This window comes from Apiospora hydei (assembly GCF_038363865.1).
Source record: "Apiospora hydei strain CBS 114990 chromosome Unknown utg000004l_segment0_segment0, whole genome shotgun sequence".
Classification (NCBI taxonomy): Eukaryota; Fungi; Ascomycota; class Sordariomycetes; order Amphisphaeriales; family Apiosporaceae; genus Apiospora; species Apiospora hydei.
In genome coordinates this window covers 6836578-6851949 of record NW_027117363.1, presented here as the reverse complement: position 1 = coordinate 6851949, position 15372 = coordinate 6836578, and the positions used below count along the sequence as shown (strand labels likewise).

Genomic DNA, 15372 nt, shown 5'->3' with positions numbered 1-15372 from the left:
CTCGGCTCGCTCGGTGGACGGCACCCAGACACATAACACACATGGCCCCTTGCCGTGAGAGTTGTCAACCCACTTGGCGTTTCAGACACCGGAGAAGCACTGCAGGTTGCAGCAGCAAATGGCATCGCCTGGCCCCCTCCAACTTCAGTGGGGCAATTAAAGGGAACTTCGGGAGGCCACTTGCTGAACCGCCATCCAGTTCCTCCGAGTCACCGCCATGTCAGTGCCGCTTAACCATGGATGGATGGCTGATTTTTTTTCCTAATTGCATGCATGCATGCAGTCTCGATCACTGCACTGATTAATCACGTCACAGAGATATCGCTCGAATCTTCGGCCGTTTTACCTCTGGGAGAGATAGGACGGATCGACGGCACTCGTGGACTTATTGATTTCTCATCTACTACCTAGTATATGTAGGTATCTGTGTAGTCTAACCGCTAATTTCGCTGCAAGTTCGAGCCATCTCGACTTTTGCATCATGGGCGTCAACAGAGTGCCCGAGTGTTCAGGGTTCAGCCTCAGGTGACCAAACATGGCCCACCGACTGTCTTAGCAAAAGACCCCGTGTATACTTGCTGTAGTCCAACAACTCGCGAGAGATGTTCATTCGTATCCTGCCCGTAGACGACGGCGCTGGACATGTTCGTGCCCAGCACCGTCCCCAATAAACGGGACTCTCTATCGTTCTATACTCTAATTGGGCGATTCATCGTAGCCTGGAGCTTCTTACATGCCCAGGAGAGACATCTGGCGCCGCAGGGGACTGGCGCTGGTGCTGCCATCCTCGCTGGCGTAGCAGGCGGAGTCGGTGTCAATGTCCCACTCGGGCTCTTCTTCTTTGGTCATCTCCTCGCCGTCCTTGGTTTCGAACCCTTTCTGGGTCGCAGCGCGAGTGTGTTCCACTGCAGCGTGCGGGACACGCTATCGAACCACTCCGTATCTGTTCGCATCACCGTAGGCAGCGGGTATTGCGATGCGCTGATTGTGACATAGTCGCCCTGCTTCAGCTCTACACGGCCCTTGCCATCAAAGGCACAATAGGCGGTGGCACGCGAGTTGCGTGGGACGGATACCCGGAGTAGCAGGGTATCGCTCAGGACCATGGGCCGGAACGACAGTGTATGCGGGCAGATGGGCGTGAGGAGAATGGCGGGGATGTCCGGGTGGACCAGCGAGCCCCCAGCCGAGAGCGAATAAGCCGTCGAACCAGTGGGCGTGGAGAAAATACAGCCGTCGGCCTGCACAATGGTCAAGAGCTCGTTATCGCCATACAGCTCCAGGTTGGAGACATAAGGCGATGGGCCGCGGTCAATGACGAGCTCGTTGAGAACCTCAAATTGTTCGCCTTCCTCGGCTTCGGCACCATTCGCACCATGGCGATAGACCGTGCATGTAAACCGCATGCGCAGGTTGACACGCATGCCCTCTTCGCCCATGATGCGGTTCAGGTGTTGCTTGTACTTCTCAAACTCGAAGCTGGTCAAGAAGCCCAGACTGCCGAGACTGAAAGACAGGACAGGTGGCACGACGCGCTGGAACAGCCACGAAGTGAAAAGAACAGTGCCGTCACCGCCAAGAGTAAGCACCAGATCAAACTTCTCGGGCTGACTCCAGCACAAATCGGGCGACCAGTATCGCAACATTGTTTCAAACCGAGGGTCATCCTCAATTAGACTGGTAGCCCCGAAACGTTTCGACGTTCGGAGTTTGGCGTCCACGTAAACGTTGACACCCACATCGGAGCCGTAGCGCGGAGTGCGGAGCAGCCACATGGCCAACTCTCTAGTCAGATAGACAAGCTCATTGTCACGAGCTTTGGTGACGATCATGACATTGCGGACAGCCCGCCGGATGGGCCGGCGCTGAAGCTGTTTCGAGACCTCTCGTACTCCGGTGGCCGTCTGGACGAGACGAGAATGCGACATCCAGTCGTCATTCTTGATCTCCTCCAAGACCTTGTCGATATCCACATTGTCGTCAAACCGTTGATGGTAGAAGCAGGGCGACTGGATGGAAGGAAGTGCGGTGGCGGGGGGGTGTTGCGGCTGGCCAGTTCATTCAAAGCCTCCGAAAGCCGTTGCGACGACGAGGACGAGGGTCGCGCCTCGGGGCCGGAGTGTGCGGAAAGCATGCCGGTGAGCGATAGCGCCTCGGGCTTGTTGTTGCGCGCCACCGAGGCCAATGCTTTCATAATGGTCTGTCGCGGGACAGACTCCACTGAGCGAGTGTTCTTGTGGTGGCCGTACATGCGAGGAGAGAAGTGGGAGCTCTTGGACGAGTGAGGACCCGTCAAGCCTGCAACAGATGATTCAGACGGGAACGCATCGCTCTGCTGGTCATTGCCGGAGTGTTGTGCAGACTCGAAAAAGGAAGAAGTCGAGGAAGAAGGTGGAGGTAAAGTAGGGCGGTCCGCCAGAGCATCGGGTGATCCACGAGTCCCGTCAGGAATGGATGATGACTTATTGGACGCCTCGGGGACGGACATAACCCCACCGTCGGACGGATTACTGAGGGCTGGATGGAGCGCAGTGGGAGAAGTAACTAAACCCGCCATTTTGTCCGAAAGGGTACTCCGAGCACCGCTGGGCGTACAGAACAGGGTGTACAGGGAGGCGCAGGGGACAGGGATTCGGTGCCTTGTGCGTGAGCAAATGGATTTGCTCGGCAGAGTTCAGGGCAACAGGACTAAGCTTGCACAAACAGGGATTGCGGCAGCACCGGTTTCACCGACTGTCCAACAACGATCGGGGATTACTTCGGGCAAGTAACGATCGGTCCTAACACCGTGGGTAGGCTATGCACAATGCACAAGTTGCAGCAATAAGCTTCTGCCGTTGAAGATCTTCCTCTGGGAAATCCTGGGGGATGACGCGAGACCGACCCGAGAGACTGTCTCTGGTTCACGTTACACCACTGTTCGGTGATTCGGGAAGTCGCAGACTCTCCTCTCTGATGTGACAAATAATCTGGATCAGACGAAGCTCACGTTAGCCAACCCGTCATCGGTATTTGTCTTGGGCCGAGTGGAGCGAGGGGACAGGGCTAGGTACATAATATACCCCGTAAGAAGTATGTATGGCTGCCAAGGGGACCAAAGTAACTCACCTGACTGGCTATATTCCGCAACAATCTAGACCGCGCTAGAAGTTGTGATATCGATGCTTCCGTTGGAATCTTGAAATTGGCTCGCTTAAAAAAAGAATAGAAGCGATTGCCGACAAACTGAGGTTGGGCGAAACACCGATTGGGTATCTTCGATAACGATGCTGAATGCTGATGCCGAAAGCAAGCTGACAAATTGGATCTCTTTAACGGACAATTATCTTTAGTTGGTGTCTAGGTCGTAACGCGAGTTGAAACAGGGGCCGCAAACAGTCGACAAGTCGAAGAGTCCGAGGAACAAAAAAGCTTGGATGCAGATGGCGAGTTGTCGAACTGGCTGGCAGTGGTGGTAGTAGTAGGACGTGTATCCAACAAGATCCAAGGAGAAGAAAAAGGAAGTATGTATTAGAAGTAAAAGCTCCCAGAGCAAAGATGGACAGTGTTTTTGCACTTCGACGAAGCGAGGATGCTCACACACAAAGAAAGTGCTTGAAGGGCGACTGAGTATGAGCAACTCAAGGTGTATTTGTACGCAACGAAGAACGAGGACAAAGGCAGAAGACACTGGCTGATTGCAAGAACTACCAGAGCTCTGATGTTGCTGTTTGCGCAAGCGCGGAGGGGGAGGGGAGGTTGAAGACGTTGGGTCTACGAGACGAAGACTGAAGAACCAAAGGAAGAGAAAGCCCGAGAATGGGACGACAAGCCGGATATCTTTATCTGGCACGCATCTGACTCGGGTGGGACGCGGGCGCGCTGGTCTTGTTTGCCACGGCAGTAGCAGATGTCGGAGCCAAACCCATATCAGAGTTTCTGCGGTACAATGCCATCGACGGGCCTGCAGTCTGAAGCTCTCGCCCGTCGTTTGCATTGCCGGTACCCGTGTCCAGAAGTGACAGCGGTGGGGTCAAGCCAGTCTCGCATGCCTGACTTAATGACTAGGTTTGGCGAAGAGGCTCAAGCATCTCTCGACCACTGCAGGCGCTCGACGGAATTCCCACTTGCGTCGCGACAGAATAACGTTGATAGGCACAAGCTCGTTGACTATGCCGCTTGTTCGGGGTTTGGTGCCCGTTAACGTTACAATCCCCTACAACGTGGGAATTTCGCTGGCCCATGCTAGCCATGCCCGCAGCCATAATTGCCCACTGTCGGTTTGGTTTGGTCTCATCTTGCGCGTAAAGCAGGGGACCCTCGGGGCTGCTAGCCTATTAGGGGCCACCCGTAGGGGGCTCTAGGGGTCAAAATAGTGCAGCGTCTCGTCTCACATCTTCAGCACGAGGTTTCTAGAGCCTCTCCGTCCCCACTCACCGTTGCATAAGCTATCCTGTCTACTGTATTTCAGCGACGCGAAACACTCGAGGCTGCTGCCCTACCGAACGAACACACTGGACGGTTGGCGGCCATGGTTAACATGAACTCAACAAAATTTTCACTCCAAGACGGCCAATACCTGCTCGCCTTTCGCCAACTTGGCATCAGCTAAGCTTTTATTTAAACTACAAGGCTGCGCGTGGCCTTTGAACCTTCAGCTACCAAGGGCGCCTTGTCCTGAAGGCCTCGCAGCTGGGCATTGCTTGCCCAGCCTGGCAAGCTTTGCCAGTGTGTTTTCTACCCAGTTCTGGTACAGCATCTTGAAGCCAAGGAAATTCAGTCAGCGGTGTAGGATTCATAAGTCATGGGCATTGTAGATCTCCATTATTCGAAGCCTCAGCCTGTGTATTACATCTCTGTTCCCCCCATAAGCCTGCAGAAATGACAACAAGCCATGAGGTGAAACACGGCCGTAATCCACAACGGGGGACCAAAACGTACGCTTGTGGCAGGCCGATCTCAGCTTGGCCTCCGATCCAAGCATTGGCTTCCTGCGGCAAAGCCCATGATAGTTACGATAAGGACCCATTCAACGTCTTTCCAGACGGCGTTTGCTGGGCCACGCCCTACGCCGAGCAGTCGGATTGCTTCCCCGACTGATCCTCGGCGGCAACACGTTGACAGCATTGCATGCACGGACTACCGTTGATCTGGCGAAGCGGGAGCGGAGCGCATCCCAGATGCCAGACATTAAGGCACGCCCATGTTTGGGGTCTGGAACGAAACCTCCATCCCTATCGTCCATTAACCTTCTTCCAAATGCACCTGAGATCCTCTATTCAGACCCATCCAGGCGAGCTCTGCATGCGCTGTAGAAGGTTTTGAAACCCCAAGGCTGTTGGCGTTTGTATGTCGTTGTGGACACTGTAATCGATGCAGGCATCACATCACTTCCAATAAAGATCAGACGCGATCTTGGCTTCCATTACAGACCGGGTGAATGTGCCGAGATCGGCACCACTTGCCGCGTCGTCACCCATGTTAACGTCACCTGAAGTGCTGGGGCAACATTGCCGCTGAGCAGACGCTAACATGTCCTCCCACTCCTGCATGGTGAACTCGCCCTCGCTTTGAGTAAGAATCAAGTCGCCGTGAGAAGTAAATGCGAAGACATGGAGCGAACGAGACTTCTCGATCTCACGAGCCGTAGGGTTGATAATTTCCCTGTTCGACCCGTCTTCGGTGGTGGCGGCGATGACGACGGATGCCAAAGTAGCTGTCAATGGGATCGCGGCCGACATTAATGTTAGGACGGCGGTCTGGATCAAAGCAGGTAGAATCGGCAGGTTCTGTATGGCCCGGAGTATTAGCGTATGTGCCACCGCGCGTATAACCGACCAGTCTGAGCATACCGTGTTGGCCTGGACGACCTTTGTGTTGACGTATTCGTTTTCGGGTGCTACGGTGACTTGAAGGGTGATTTGGATCAGCGACCGAGGGAAGTTGGTGACAAGGATGATCTGGCGAAGTGTCGATTGCAGCAAGCCTTCAAGATGGCGCTCTCTCGTTCCTAGCAGACAGTGATGAGCAAATGCATTCAAGCGGCGGCCAGCTCCGTCTCTGGAAGGCAATTACCTCCAACACCAGCGGCCGGGCGAACAACAACATCCACAACAGCCTCTTCGGGGATCTCGTCTCTACGCTGTGCTTCGATAGGACCATTTACTGCACCGACGATGGTGTAGCCGGCATAAGAAAACGTCGCGGAGCCATCGGCGCTATGCAGATGCGACAAAAGCGCCTCGGGTCCTGAAGTGGTCGTCGTCGTCATGTTTCTGCAGGCTGTGCAAATGCGCCCTGGAACGGGGTTTGAGGTTGGTCGGGGGTGGTTGTTTGTGACGTGCGGGTAGCTAGCTGAGGCTCCAAACTCGGTCGTTTTGGAACTTTTTTTCTTTCAATGTTTTTTTCTGCCACTGACGTTGGAGCTACCTTTCTCCCAAGCTCGGCCAACCCCACAATTAGCGCGGAATTTAGAGTTGTGTTTTATGCAACATTCCCGATCTAGTCGTGACAATCAGGTACTCCTTAGGAAGGAACGAGGGGTGAAAGAAAGTGGCGCGTCGGAGGTGGCGGGGCACCTTTCGGTAGGTTGGCAGGTACTCAACCTGCTGTATCTTGATCTTCACCGTCCCAGGTACACCATACTATCAACCATCCGATATCAACATACACAGTCACTCATCCAAATCACTTGAGTAATTCATAACCCACTATAACCACACTTGAAATCCAGCAACACTTGCCCATAGTAACAAGGAACAACGTCCAGCTGCAACCATGGCTACAGAACAGCCGACAGGCGTTCCACCACCCTCTACAATCCCCAACCTTAAAGACCGGCTTCCCAAACTGGAGCCTAGACGTCGCCGGCCTGCACCTTCTGCTCCGGTTCCCACTCCAGAGACGCCGGCCCTCCCGCCGCCGCCGGAGCCGTCAACACTGTCGTTCCAGGTCCCCTCCAGGAGGATCTTGTCCCGCAAAGACCATGAGCTGTTCCTTTCGTCACCCACCCACAACCTCATCCTCGCCTTCGTCTTTGGCCTATCCGACGCCGTGGTCGACGTGCCCATCTCCGCCGTCAAGGATGAGGACCTGAGTCCCGCACTCACGTCCATCCTCGCCATCCTTGACGAGGCCGCGGCGCTCGTGCTCGCCACGCCCCCCGGATGACTCGGGCGGCTCGCGCTTCGGCAACAAGCTCTTCCGCACCTTCCTTGACAAGACCAAGGCGGCCAGCGCCGCGTGGCATCAGAGGCTTGGTGTCGCATCGCCCGAGGCCGTCGCCGAGGTCGAGACCTACCTCCTCCAGTCCTTTGGCAACCGTTCCCGCATAGATTATGGCTCGGGCCACGAGCTCAACTTCATGATCTGGCTCCTCTGTCTCTACCAGCTGCAGTTGGTCAAGCAGAGCGACTTCAAGGCTTTGGTGCTGAAGGTTTTTACGCGGTATCTGACCGTGATGCGCACCGTCCAGTCAACCTACTATCTGGAGCCTGCGGGCTCACATGGTGTATGGGGCCTGGACGACTACCAGTTCTTGCCCTTCTTGTTTGGCTCCAGTCAGCTTCTGCATCACCCCTTCATCACGCCGCTCGCTATCCATCAGGAGCTTACCATAGAGGAGTTCGGCCATGATTTCATGTACCTTGGCCAAGTGGACTTTGTGAACAGCACCAAAACTGTGAAAGGTCTTCGATGGCATAGTCCTATGCTGGACGACATATCATCGGCGAAGAACTGGAACAAAATTGAGGAGGCATGCGCAAGATGTTTGTGGCAGAGGTGTTGGCCAAGTTGCCCGTGATGCAGCATTTCCTGTTCGGCTCACTTGTACCTGCTGTGGACGGCATGAGCACTGAGGCGGAAGCTGGCGTATCGCCCGAGGAGGAAGAGACCGAGGGTGGCGCGGTCATGGTGGAGCATGAGGGCGTTAAGCATTTGCATCAGCTCAACAGCTGGGGAGATTGCTGTGGTATCAAGGTACCCAGCAGTCTCGCTGCGGCTCAGGAAATGAGGAAAAGGAACGGAGGCGAAAGCTTGCGCAGAATCCCCTTTGACTAAAAGAAAGGTCATAATATGAATACAATCTGCTACTCCAAGATCCTTCAGCTATGATCTATGCCAATGTACAACGCTACGAAACGGTGTCATGTATATGTCGGGGAAAGCATTTCGCTCACAAAACGCTCTCACAGCTAGAACTAATAGTCTGACTCGTGAAGCAGGTATGTTACATTGATTCGGAACAATACGGGATCTATCTATTACTGTTTCCGAGACGCGGCAGCGGCGGCAACAAGTTCGTTCTCCAGCGTGCCCAGATCTTCGCTGACCGACTCGGAGCTCCGCAACGTGAGCACCGCAGCCTTCTGCGCGACATCGATAAGATCCACCGTCCTGCCGCCACGGGCCAGGCCCGCGACCAGCACGCCGAGGAAAGTATCTCCGACGCCGTTGACCGAGACGACGTCCGCGACCTCCTGCGCGACCGGGAACAGCCGCATGTAGACGCCGCCGATGCTGGGATGGTCGACGGCGGCGCGGGTCAGGATGAAGGGCTCGTGGGCGGCGTCGCGCAGGCGCGGGTCGTCGCGGCCCAGGATCTCGACGAGGAGGGCGCCCTGGTCGCCGAGCTTGGCGACGAGGGTCGGGACGTAGGGCAGGAGCTGGACGGCCTGCTGGGGCACGCCCGCGTCGGCCAGGGCCTTGGAGGTCAGGCGGACGAAGCGCTCGCGGATGCCGCTGCCGCCGAACATGGCGAAGGCGTCGACGACGTCGAACCAGCGCGGGTCGGCCAGGTACTCGTGCTGCGCGGCGGCGGCGGCGTGCATCGCGGCCAGCTCGTGCCGGTTGGGCGTCGCGAGGTCGACGCTCGGGGCCGGGAAGACGCCGAGGGGCTCGTGGTGGCCGCGGATGGGGCCGAAGAGGCGCGCCGACTTGGCGTTGGAGACGGGCTCGAAGGCGATGGAGGCGCGGTTCTGCTTGCCGGTTTTGATCCAGGACCGGATGTCGGACTCGGACCAGTTGGCGTCGACGACGAGCCATTTTGGCTTGGACGCCGTCACGACCGAGGCCCAGTGCGCAGGGTCCGAGTTTGCTGTGAAGATGTCCATGTCGGCCATGGCCATGACAAGGCTCTTGTTGGCATCGTTGACCGCCACGTACTGCGCGGTCCGGCCTGCGGCTCCCTCCAGGCGACGGATGCATGATGTATCCATACCGGCAGGCTCAAGTGAGTTCAGGACAGTCGTTCCTGCGCTATGGATGGTCAGCGGCGGGTTGTCTCCTCGGATAATATGCGTGAACTCACACATCGTTACCAACCATGCTGCAAAGACGAACACCCATGCTGCCACTCACTCTGTGGGCAGCGAGGGCCACGTTACGTCCCACTCCGCCTATCGACTGGCTTATTTGGGCTGGGTTTGAGGTATGAAGATGAGGCGATGCGTTCGTGGTGGCATCTGGTCCTGCGTAGTTACAGCTTAGGTCTACAGCAACTGAGCCCGCAACGATGACATGGGCTTCCTTGTTGGCCTACGAATACGATCAGCCGGTGCCCAGACGTCATATCAGGGGTTGGCCGTAGGCCGTCATGGGCTATGCTCAGACACAAGTGATAGTCAACAATTTAGAATCATACCTTTTCTTTCACTATGACTGGCTTTTCTGTCGATATACCACTAACTGGGATGTGTACCTGCCTTGACACCGGGCTTTCCCTATGTTTTACCACTGTCAGGATCTAATCCAAGCCTGCAGTAACCTCAGTGCTCACTTTCTAGTCGGGATCTCGAGGTCTCCCGAGATAAATCTCGTAATCGCAAGAGCAATCTTTGCAGCGCGTGCCACGTTGGCTGTCACGAGAGCTACATTTGCCGGCACACTTCGGCCTTCGGTAAGGTCCCGAATCCTGCCCAGAATGAAAGGCGTGTTCAAACTGCCCTGAGCACCCTGGCTTAGCGATTCCGCAACAGCCTGCTCAATGACAGCATCCATCTCTTGCCTGGGGATGGAAGATTCCTCGGGAATGGGGTTGGCGAACAAGATACCGGATTCGAGGCCCAAGCTCTCCTGTGCCAGTATCATAGCCGCTGCTTCCTCTTCCGTCTGGACCACGAAGGGGCTCTTGGTGCCGCTGTCACGGGCCCAGAAGGCCGGGAAGTCGACGTCGCCTTTTCGGCCGTCGGCAAAGGTCGACACGAGCACACCCTGGGTCTCCAAGTACTCGAGTGTCTTGGGAATGTCAAGGAAGCCTTTGCAGCCGCTGCTGATGACGGCCATACGAGTGCGTCCCAGTTCTGTCAGATCTGCTGACACGTCCATCGTGTTCTCCCCGCCACGATGAACACCACCTAAGCCCCCGGTGCCAAAAACTCGAATACCCGCCAGTCGTGCCAGAACCGTGGTGCCAGCAATCGTTGTGCCACCATTAATCCTTTTCCCCGTCATGCCCTATTGCAGGATGTGGTATGAGTCGGGGATTTCCTCTCGTGTGGAGGTACTGTAACGGAATTGACTCACCATGCCAACAAGATATGCGATATCCCTACGCGATACCTTCCTGGGCGAGTGCTCGACAATGTGAGCCACCTCGGCAGGCGTCAAGCCCACTGTCGGCACTCCTTCGAGGATTCCCACAACAGCAGGCACAGCTCCATTTTGCCGCACGACGTCTTCCAGGCCAAGGCTGCCCAGGGCGCCGTGGGTGTAGATGGTTGACTCTAGGGCCACTACTGGCTTGTTTGTTGCCAGAGCATCCGTCACCTCTTCGGAGACCTTCAATAGTCTCTGGAGGCCACCGAGCTGACCTGAACGGCGGTACGAGGCCGACGTTGAGAAAGACGAAGAGGTCTGGACAGGTCTCAACCTGTTGGCAATTGAGGTTGGCCTGACGGACTGGCGCAGGCGGGTGCACTGCCCAGCACAATTCCAAACACGCCTCATGTTGATTTGCTTGGTTTATTTGCTGGATTATAAAAGAACGGCCTAATGTAGATGATGAGGTTAAGTGGTTTCAGTGGCCGATCATCACTTGCTACGAAATCGCTGGTAATTATGTCGCTGGGGGTTCAACGTCTAACGGCGCCGTTGGTTTTGCCGGCTTGTTTCCAAGGTATCATGAAGGACTGCAGAGGCGCAGGTCGGGATGCGGCGTGCTTATCGCTATTAATGCCGGCAATGCCAGTATCAATTGGTTGATGTCTCGTAAATCGCAACGGTCAGCATCGTCGTTCCTCGGCCCATTGTTGAGATTTCCCGATGTCGGCTTCTTCCGTCGTGGTGTGCGCCCCCGCTGCGGAATTGAGGTACGCTACCTGAGGCCCTTTAGTATTTGGTACGTAGGTACCTACTTCTATTGCGCCCCGTTCAAACCTGAAACTCCAGCGGAATCTCATGGCCATTCCACTCGATCAGACGAGGACACTCACTTTAAGCTGCAGATGAACCACTGTCAATTAAAGATCGGATGGTGGTATGCCCCAGAGAATCAAATATCCGGGAAAACTTCATGCCTTTCGATCTGAATTATCCCGCCTACGGATGGCTGTTCTTCATCTGCCCTTTCATGAGAAGCTATGGCTTTTGAGATGGACAAATCTGATACCGACAGCGCCCCTTGAGCTCCAGGCGAACGCCCGGCCCCTACGTACCCGAGGGTTTGGCGCATGAAGACCAGCAGGACCCGGGAAGCAGAATAAACGAGTTTGATGACAGTGTGCCGCTTTTCCATGGCTCGTTATATGCTTGAAGCAAATGCTCCCCAGTGAGGCGGGTTTGATACTTTCCGCCTGACCGGGTTTCGTTTTCGTTTCTTCAACCTTCGTGATAAACTTTTTAGAGTTGTTATGAATTGTCTATACTTACTTGTATATATATTGTAATACGCTGCTGGTAGCATATTCTCATACAAATCCGACTCAATGAAGATCCATCCGCTGTTCTTGTCGCTTTTGCTCTTGGCACCGCAATCCCTGGCCCTCAGCTTTACTGTTTCCAATGGCCAAATCTTCACTCCTGGCTTCGCCATCCTAGATGCGCCACAGCCAGGGACGCCGCTCGGCGGTGGTAAGTTCGTCCCAGACAATCCGGGTAGTACCCGGGGTTGGAGCTCCGGATGATCGCGACATGCTAATAATAACACCCGCCCATGTAGATACCATCGAGGTAGCACTCGACGTCTCCGCCAATGGCAAGCTCATGTTGCCGCCCTACGGCGCCGACAGCCCCAGCCAGATCCATAATATTAGCATATTCATGTACAGCTATGACACCGGGCGGAACTTCACCATCACGAACGGCACAGCGACGAGCGGGGGCTCGACGCTCGGGGACATCATGATGTCGGAGCCCGGCAGCACTGTGAAGCACGTCAAGTGGCATTGGCCGGAGTGTCTGGTCGGCGACGGCCAGCCTGGGTCGGCGGATAGCGATCGCGGGGCCTACAACGTAAGTCTTCTTGGCCAGTGGCTGACGACAACAACATTTTCCAAGACACTGACTATAACGCGTGTAAAAACAAACAGATATCCATTCGACAAAACTTCCGGTTGAATGGGCAAGAGCACTACACCATATTCGATGTGCCGATTTCGGTCACGAACAAGATCGACTTCACCGGCCTTAACCCACCGTGTGACTCGGTCAACAACCCGCTGCTCACGCCTGAAGAGATCGATGCCACATCGGCCAACAAAGTCGGCGTCTTGTTTGCGCCGGGTGATGCGACGCAGATTGAACAGACAGGGGTGACTGGGCAGAATGGCCTCGGTGGCGGTCTAGGCTCGCCAAGTTGGAGCAGGACAGCAAGCTGGCTTGCTGCTACTTGTTTATTATTCGTGGTGTTTACTTGATGATACCCATGGCCGGCTGCAGGTCTCTTATATATACTTGAGTAAGGTTTAGGCATATACACAGAATACTATAATGCTAAATTCGGTCTAACTGTACCTAAGAAATCAAGCCTCCCTCCATGGGGCCGGCAGATGTACGACCACACTAACCTAGTGGTGGGGGTGTTTACAAGACAAGTGGTCTAAGTAGAAGTAGGTATGTGATTGGCTATTGGACCGGTATTACATCAATCTACGTAAGCTCTTTTGTATGTACATAGATTCGACTTGCTATCTTTTTTGTTCTGGCTTGTACGTATGCCAAGTCGAGGTCAATTGCCGGGAGTTCGGACAGAACTTCAGACGCGGTGATGTCGCCGCACGCCAAGTCCTAAGGCCTCCTGGTAATTGCCCAAGGTAGATATCTACTTCTGTCAACTCGTCATTCAACCGACAAAGGATGATGAAGCAGACACACGCAATGCCAACCTAGCCAGACTTGTTACACCCGAGAACCCATGCGGGGTCTCCTTGCCTAGGGTCCCAAAATGGCAATGAGATCGCCGAGCATTGTCTCCTTTCCCCAATATATCCCCGCACACCAAGTGCTGTGCAAGTCTAGTGATCTGGGGCATGCCTCGGTACATACGTATGTACGATCCCCAGCAAGAGCCAAGCTGGACTGTAGGTGGGTGATGGAAACCACTTAATTACCTGGCAGTGCTCCTCCTTCGCTGTCCATGCTGGATAAATCGCACTGAATGCTTCTTTTCTCTTGTATATACAATACTGCCAAATTTGACTCGAATTTGACTCATTGTTGTTCTGTCTACAAGACACGCCAGCATACACCGTGACTAGCGCTATAGATTGTACGTCCCAATCAGCCAGGACCTTGTGAAATCGAAGAACAAACCTCCCTAAGGTCAATCTGGGTAACAACCATTGCCCCTCTCTTCTACGACAAAAGACGAAAAAAGAGACATGCCCGTTCACAATGGCTGGCTGCCCCGCGAGGGCCTCACGGCGGACCCCATCTTCAGCCTCCTGGGCAAGACCGTGTTGAACCCGGCCTGCCTGCTGCCGCTCATCCTGGCCGCCCGGTACACCAAGCGGGGCGAGGACCTGTCCATACTGCACCCGCTGGCCTTCTCGCGGCTCAAGACGCTGCTCTACGTCGGCCTGGCCAAATGGCTGAGCGCCAAGTTCTCCGGAGAGGGTGGTCAACAACTTCGCGAGCGACACGTACGACTGGCCCAACGAGATCGCCGTGGTGACGGGAGGCGCGGGCGGGATCGGTGGTCATGTGGTGAGGCTCCTCGCCGAGCGAGGCGTCAAGGTCGTGGTGTTGGACATACAACCAATGTCGTTCGAAACCGGTAAGTGACCTAGAGCGAAAAGGTCGACTGACAAAAAGCTGACCAACTGGTGGCAGGACCCGAGGTCCACTACTACAAGTGCGACCTGACCTCGGTGGCCGACATCAAGGAGGTGGCCGCCAAGGTCCGGGCCGACGTGGGCGACCCGACGATCCTGGTGAACAACGCGGGCATCGCGCGGGGCAAGACGATCCTCGGCACGACGGAGCGGGACCTGAAGCTGACCTTTGACGTCAACGTCTTCGCGCACTTCTACACCGTGCACGAGTTCCTGCCAGCCATGGTGCGGCGCGACCACGGAATGGTGGTGACGGTGGCGAGCTACGCGGCGTGGCTGACGGTGCCCAACATGGTCGACTACGGCGCCTCCAAGGCGGCGGCCGCCTCGTTCCACGAGGGCCTCGCGGCCGAGCTCAAGACGCGGTACGGCGCGCCCCGCGTCCGCACCGTGCTTGTCAACCAGGGCTACACCAAGACGGCCCTCTTCACGGGCTACAACAACGAGGCGCCCTTCCTGGTGCCCGCGCTCGAGCCCGAGAGCGTCGCCGACGTCATCGTCTCCCAGATCTTCACCGGCCGCTCGGGCCAGATCATCACCCCGACCTTCGGCACCGCCCTGCAGATGCTCCGCGCGCTGCCGCACTGGTACAGCTACCGGCTGCGGTCCAAGGGCGAGAACATCATGTCCAACTTTAGGGGCGGCAGGTCGTCCAGGACGCCGATAAGCACTACGAGGGCCGCGACAAGTCCTCGCCCGAGGCCGAGGGAAGCACCGTACTTGTGCACGACGAGAAATAGTCAGGCTGGAAATGGAGGATATCCATGGTGGTTCAATGGAGACTGGTCTCGTTCGGTCACTAAATATAGGCTGCGAGATGTTGATAGTTCTTGAAGACGGCCGGTGTGAGGTCATGATTGTGGAAACGCAAGCAATCCTATACGATATAGACTCAACTCGCCCGATTTCAGATCATATAGGACGAACTTAAGACTAGTACATAGTGAGTGATTGTCAACTGTTCCCGGGCACACCCCTACACAGATTTCCGGAATACCCTATGCCATACCCGTGTAAGTAGAATCGCAATGAAACCGCATATTAAATATCTTATAATTCATCGTATTTATTCAAATCCAACCCAACTCAGTGCGCCCTCGATATATATCTGATTAGATGCTGT

At 55.4% G+C, this 15372-nt stretch overlaps 6 protein-coding genes across 6 annotated transcripts; 3 read left to right on the top strand and 3 right to left on the bottom strand.

Moving 5' to 3' along the window:
• Window positions 1-729: 729 nt before the first annotated feature.
• PG997_004679 (ATP-NAD kinase) lies at window positions 730-2557 on the bottom strand (the record flags this gene model as incomplete). The annotated part of the gene is made up of 3 exons (XM_066808994.1): window positions 730-879; window positions 957-1865; window positions 1916-2557. 3 exons carry the CDS (start codon window positions 2555-2557, stop codon window positions 730-732), a joined length of 1701 nt encoding a protein of 566 aa, XP_066672612.1.
• A 2809-nt stretch (window positions 2558-5366) lies between these two features.
• PG997_004678 (uncharacterized protein) lies at window positions 5367-6250 on the bottom strand (the record flags this gene model as incomplete). The annotated part of the gene is made up of 3 exons (XM_066808993.1): window positions 5367-5768; window positions 5832-5989; window positions 6055-6250. The coding sequence occupies 3 exons, from the start codon at window positions 6248-6250 to the stop codon at window positions 5367-5369; spliced, it is 756 nt and encodes a 251-aa protein (XP_066672611.1).
• Window positions 6251-6756: 506 nt separating this feature from the next.
• PG997_004677 (Bcrrd2) lies at window positions 6757-8040 on the top strand (the record flags this gene model as incomplete). The annotated part of the gene is made up of 3 exons (XM_066808992.1): window positions 6757-7125; window positions 7178-7667; window positions 7733-8040. 3 exons carry the CDS (start codon window positions 6757-6759, stop codon window positions 8038-8040), a joined length of 1167 nt encoding a protein of 388 aa, XP_066672610.1.
• Window positions 8041-8243: 203 nt separating this feature from the next.
• On the bottom strand, window positions 8244-10926 carry PG997_004676 (uncharacterized protein; the record flags this gene model as incomplete). Its single annotated transcript, XM_066808991.1, has 5 exons — window positions 8244-9237; window positions 9290-9516; window positions 9680-9695; window positions 9758-10434; window positions 10504-10926. 5 exons carry the CDS (start codon window positions 10924-10926, stop codon window positions 8244-8246), a joined length of 2337 nt encoding a protein of 778 aa, XP_066672609.1.
• A 977-nt stretch (window positions 10927-11903) lies between these two features.
• PG997_004675 (uncharacterized protein) lies at window positions 11904-12833 on the top strand (the record flags this gene model as incomplete). Its single annotated transcript, XM_066808990.1, has 3 exons — window positions 11904-12048; window positions 12137-12429; window positions 12507-12833. 3 exons carry the CDS (start codon window positions 11904-11906, stop codon window positions 12831-12833), a joined length of 765 nt encoding a protein of 254 aa, XP_066672608.1.
• Window positions 12834-13796: 963 nt separating this feature from the next.
• Window positions 13797-15083, top strand: PG997_004674 (uncharacterized protein; the record flags this gene model as incomplete). The annotated part of the gene is made up of 2 exons (XM_066808989.1): window positions 13797-14121; window positions 14248-15083. 2 exons carry the CDS (start codon window positions 13797-13799, stop codon window positions 15081-15083), a joined length of 1161 nt encoding a protein of 386 aa, XP_066672607.1.
• Between the last annotated feature and the right edge of the window lie 289 nt (window positions 15084-15372).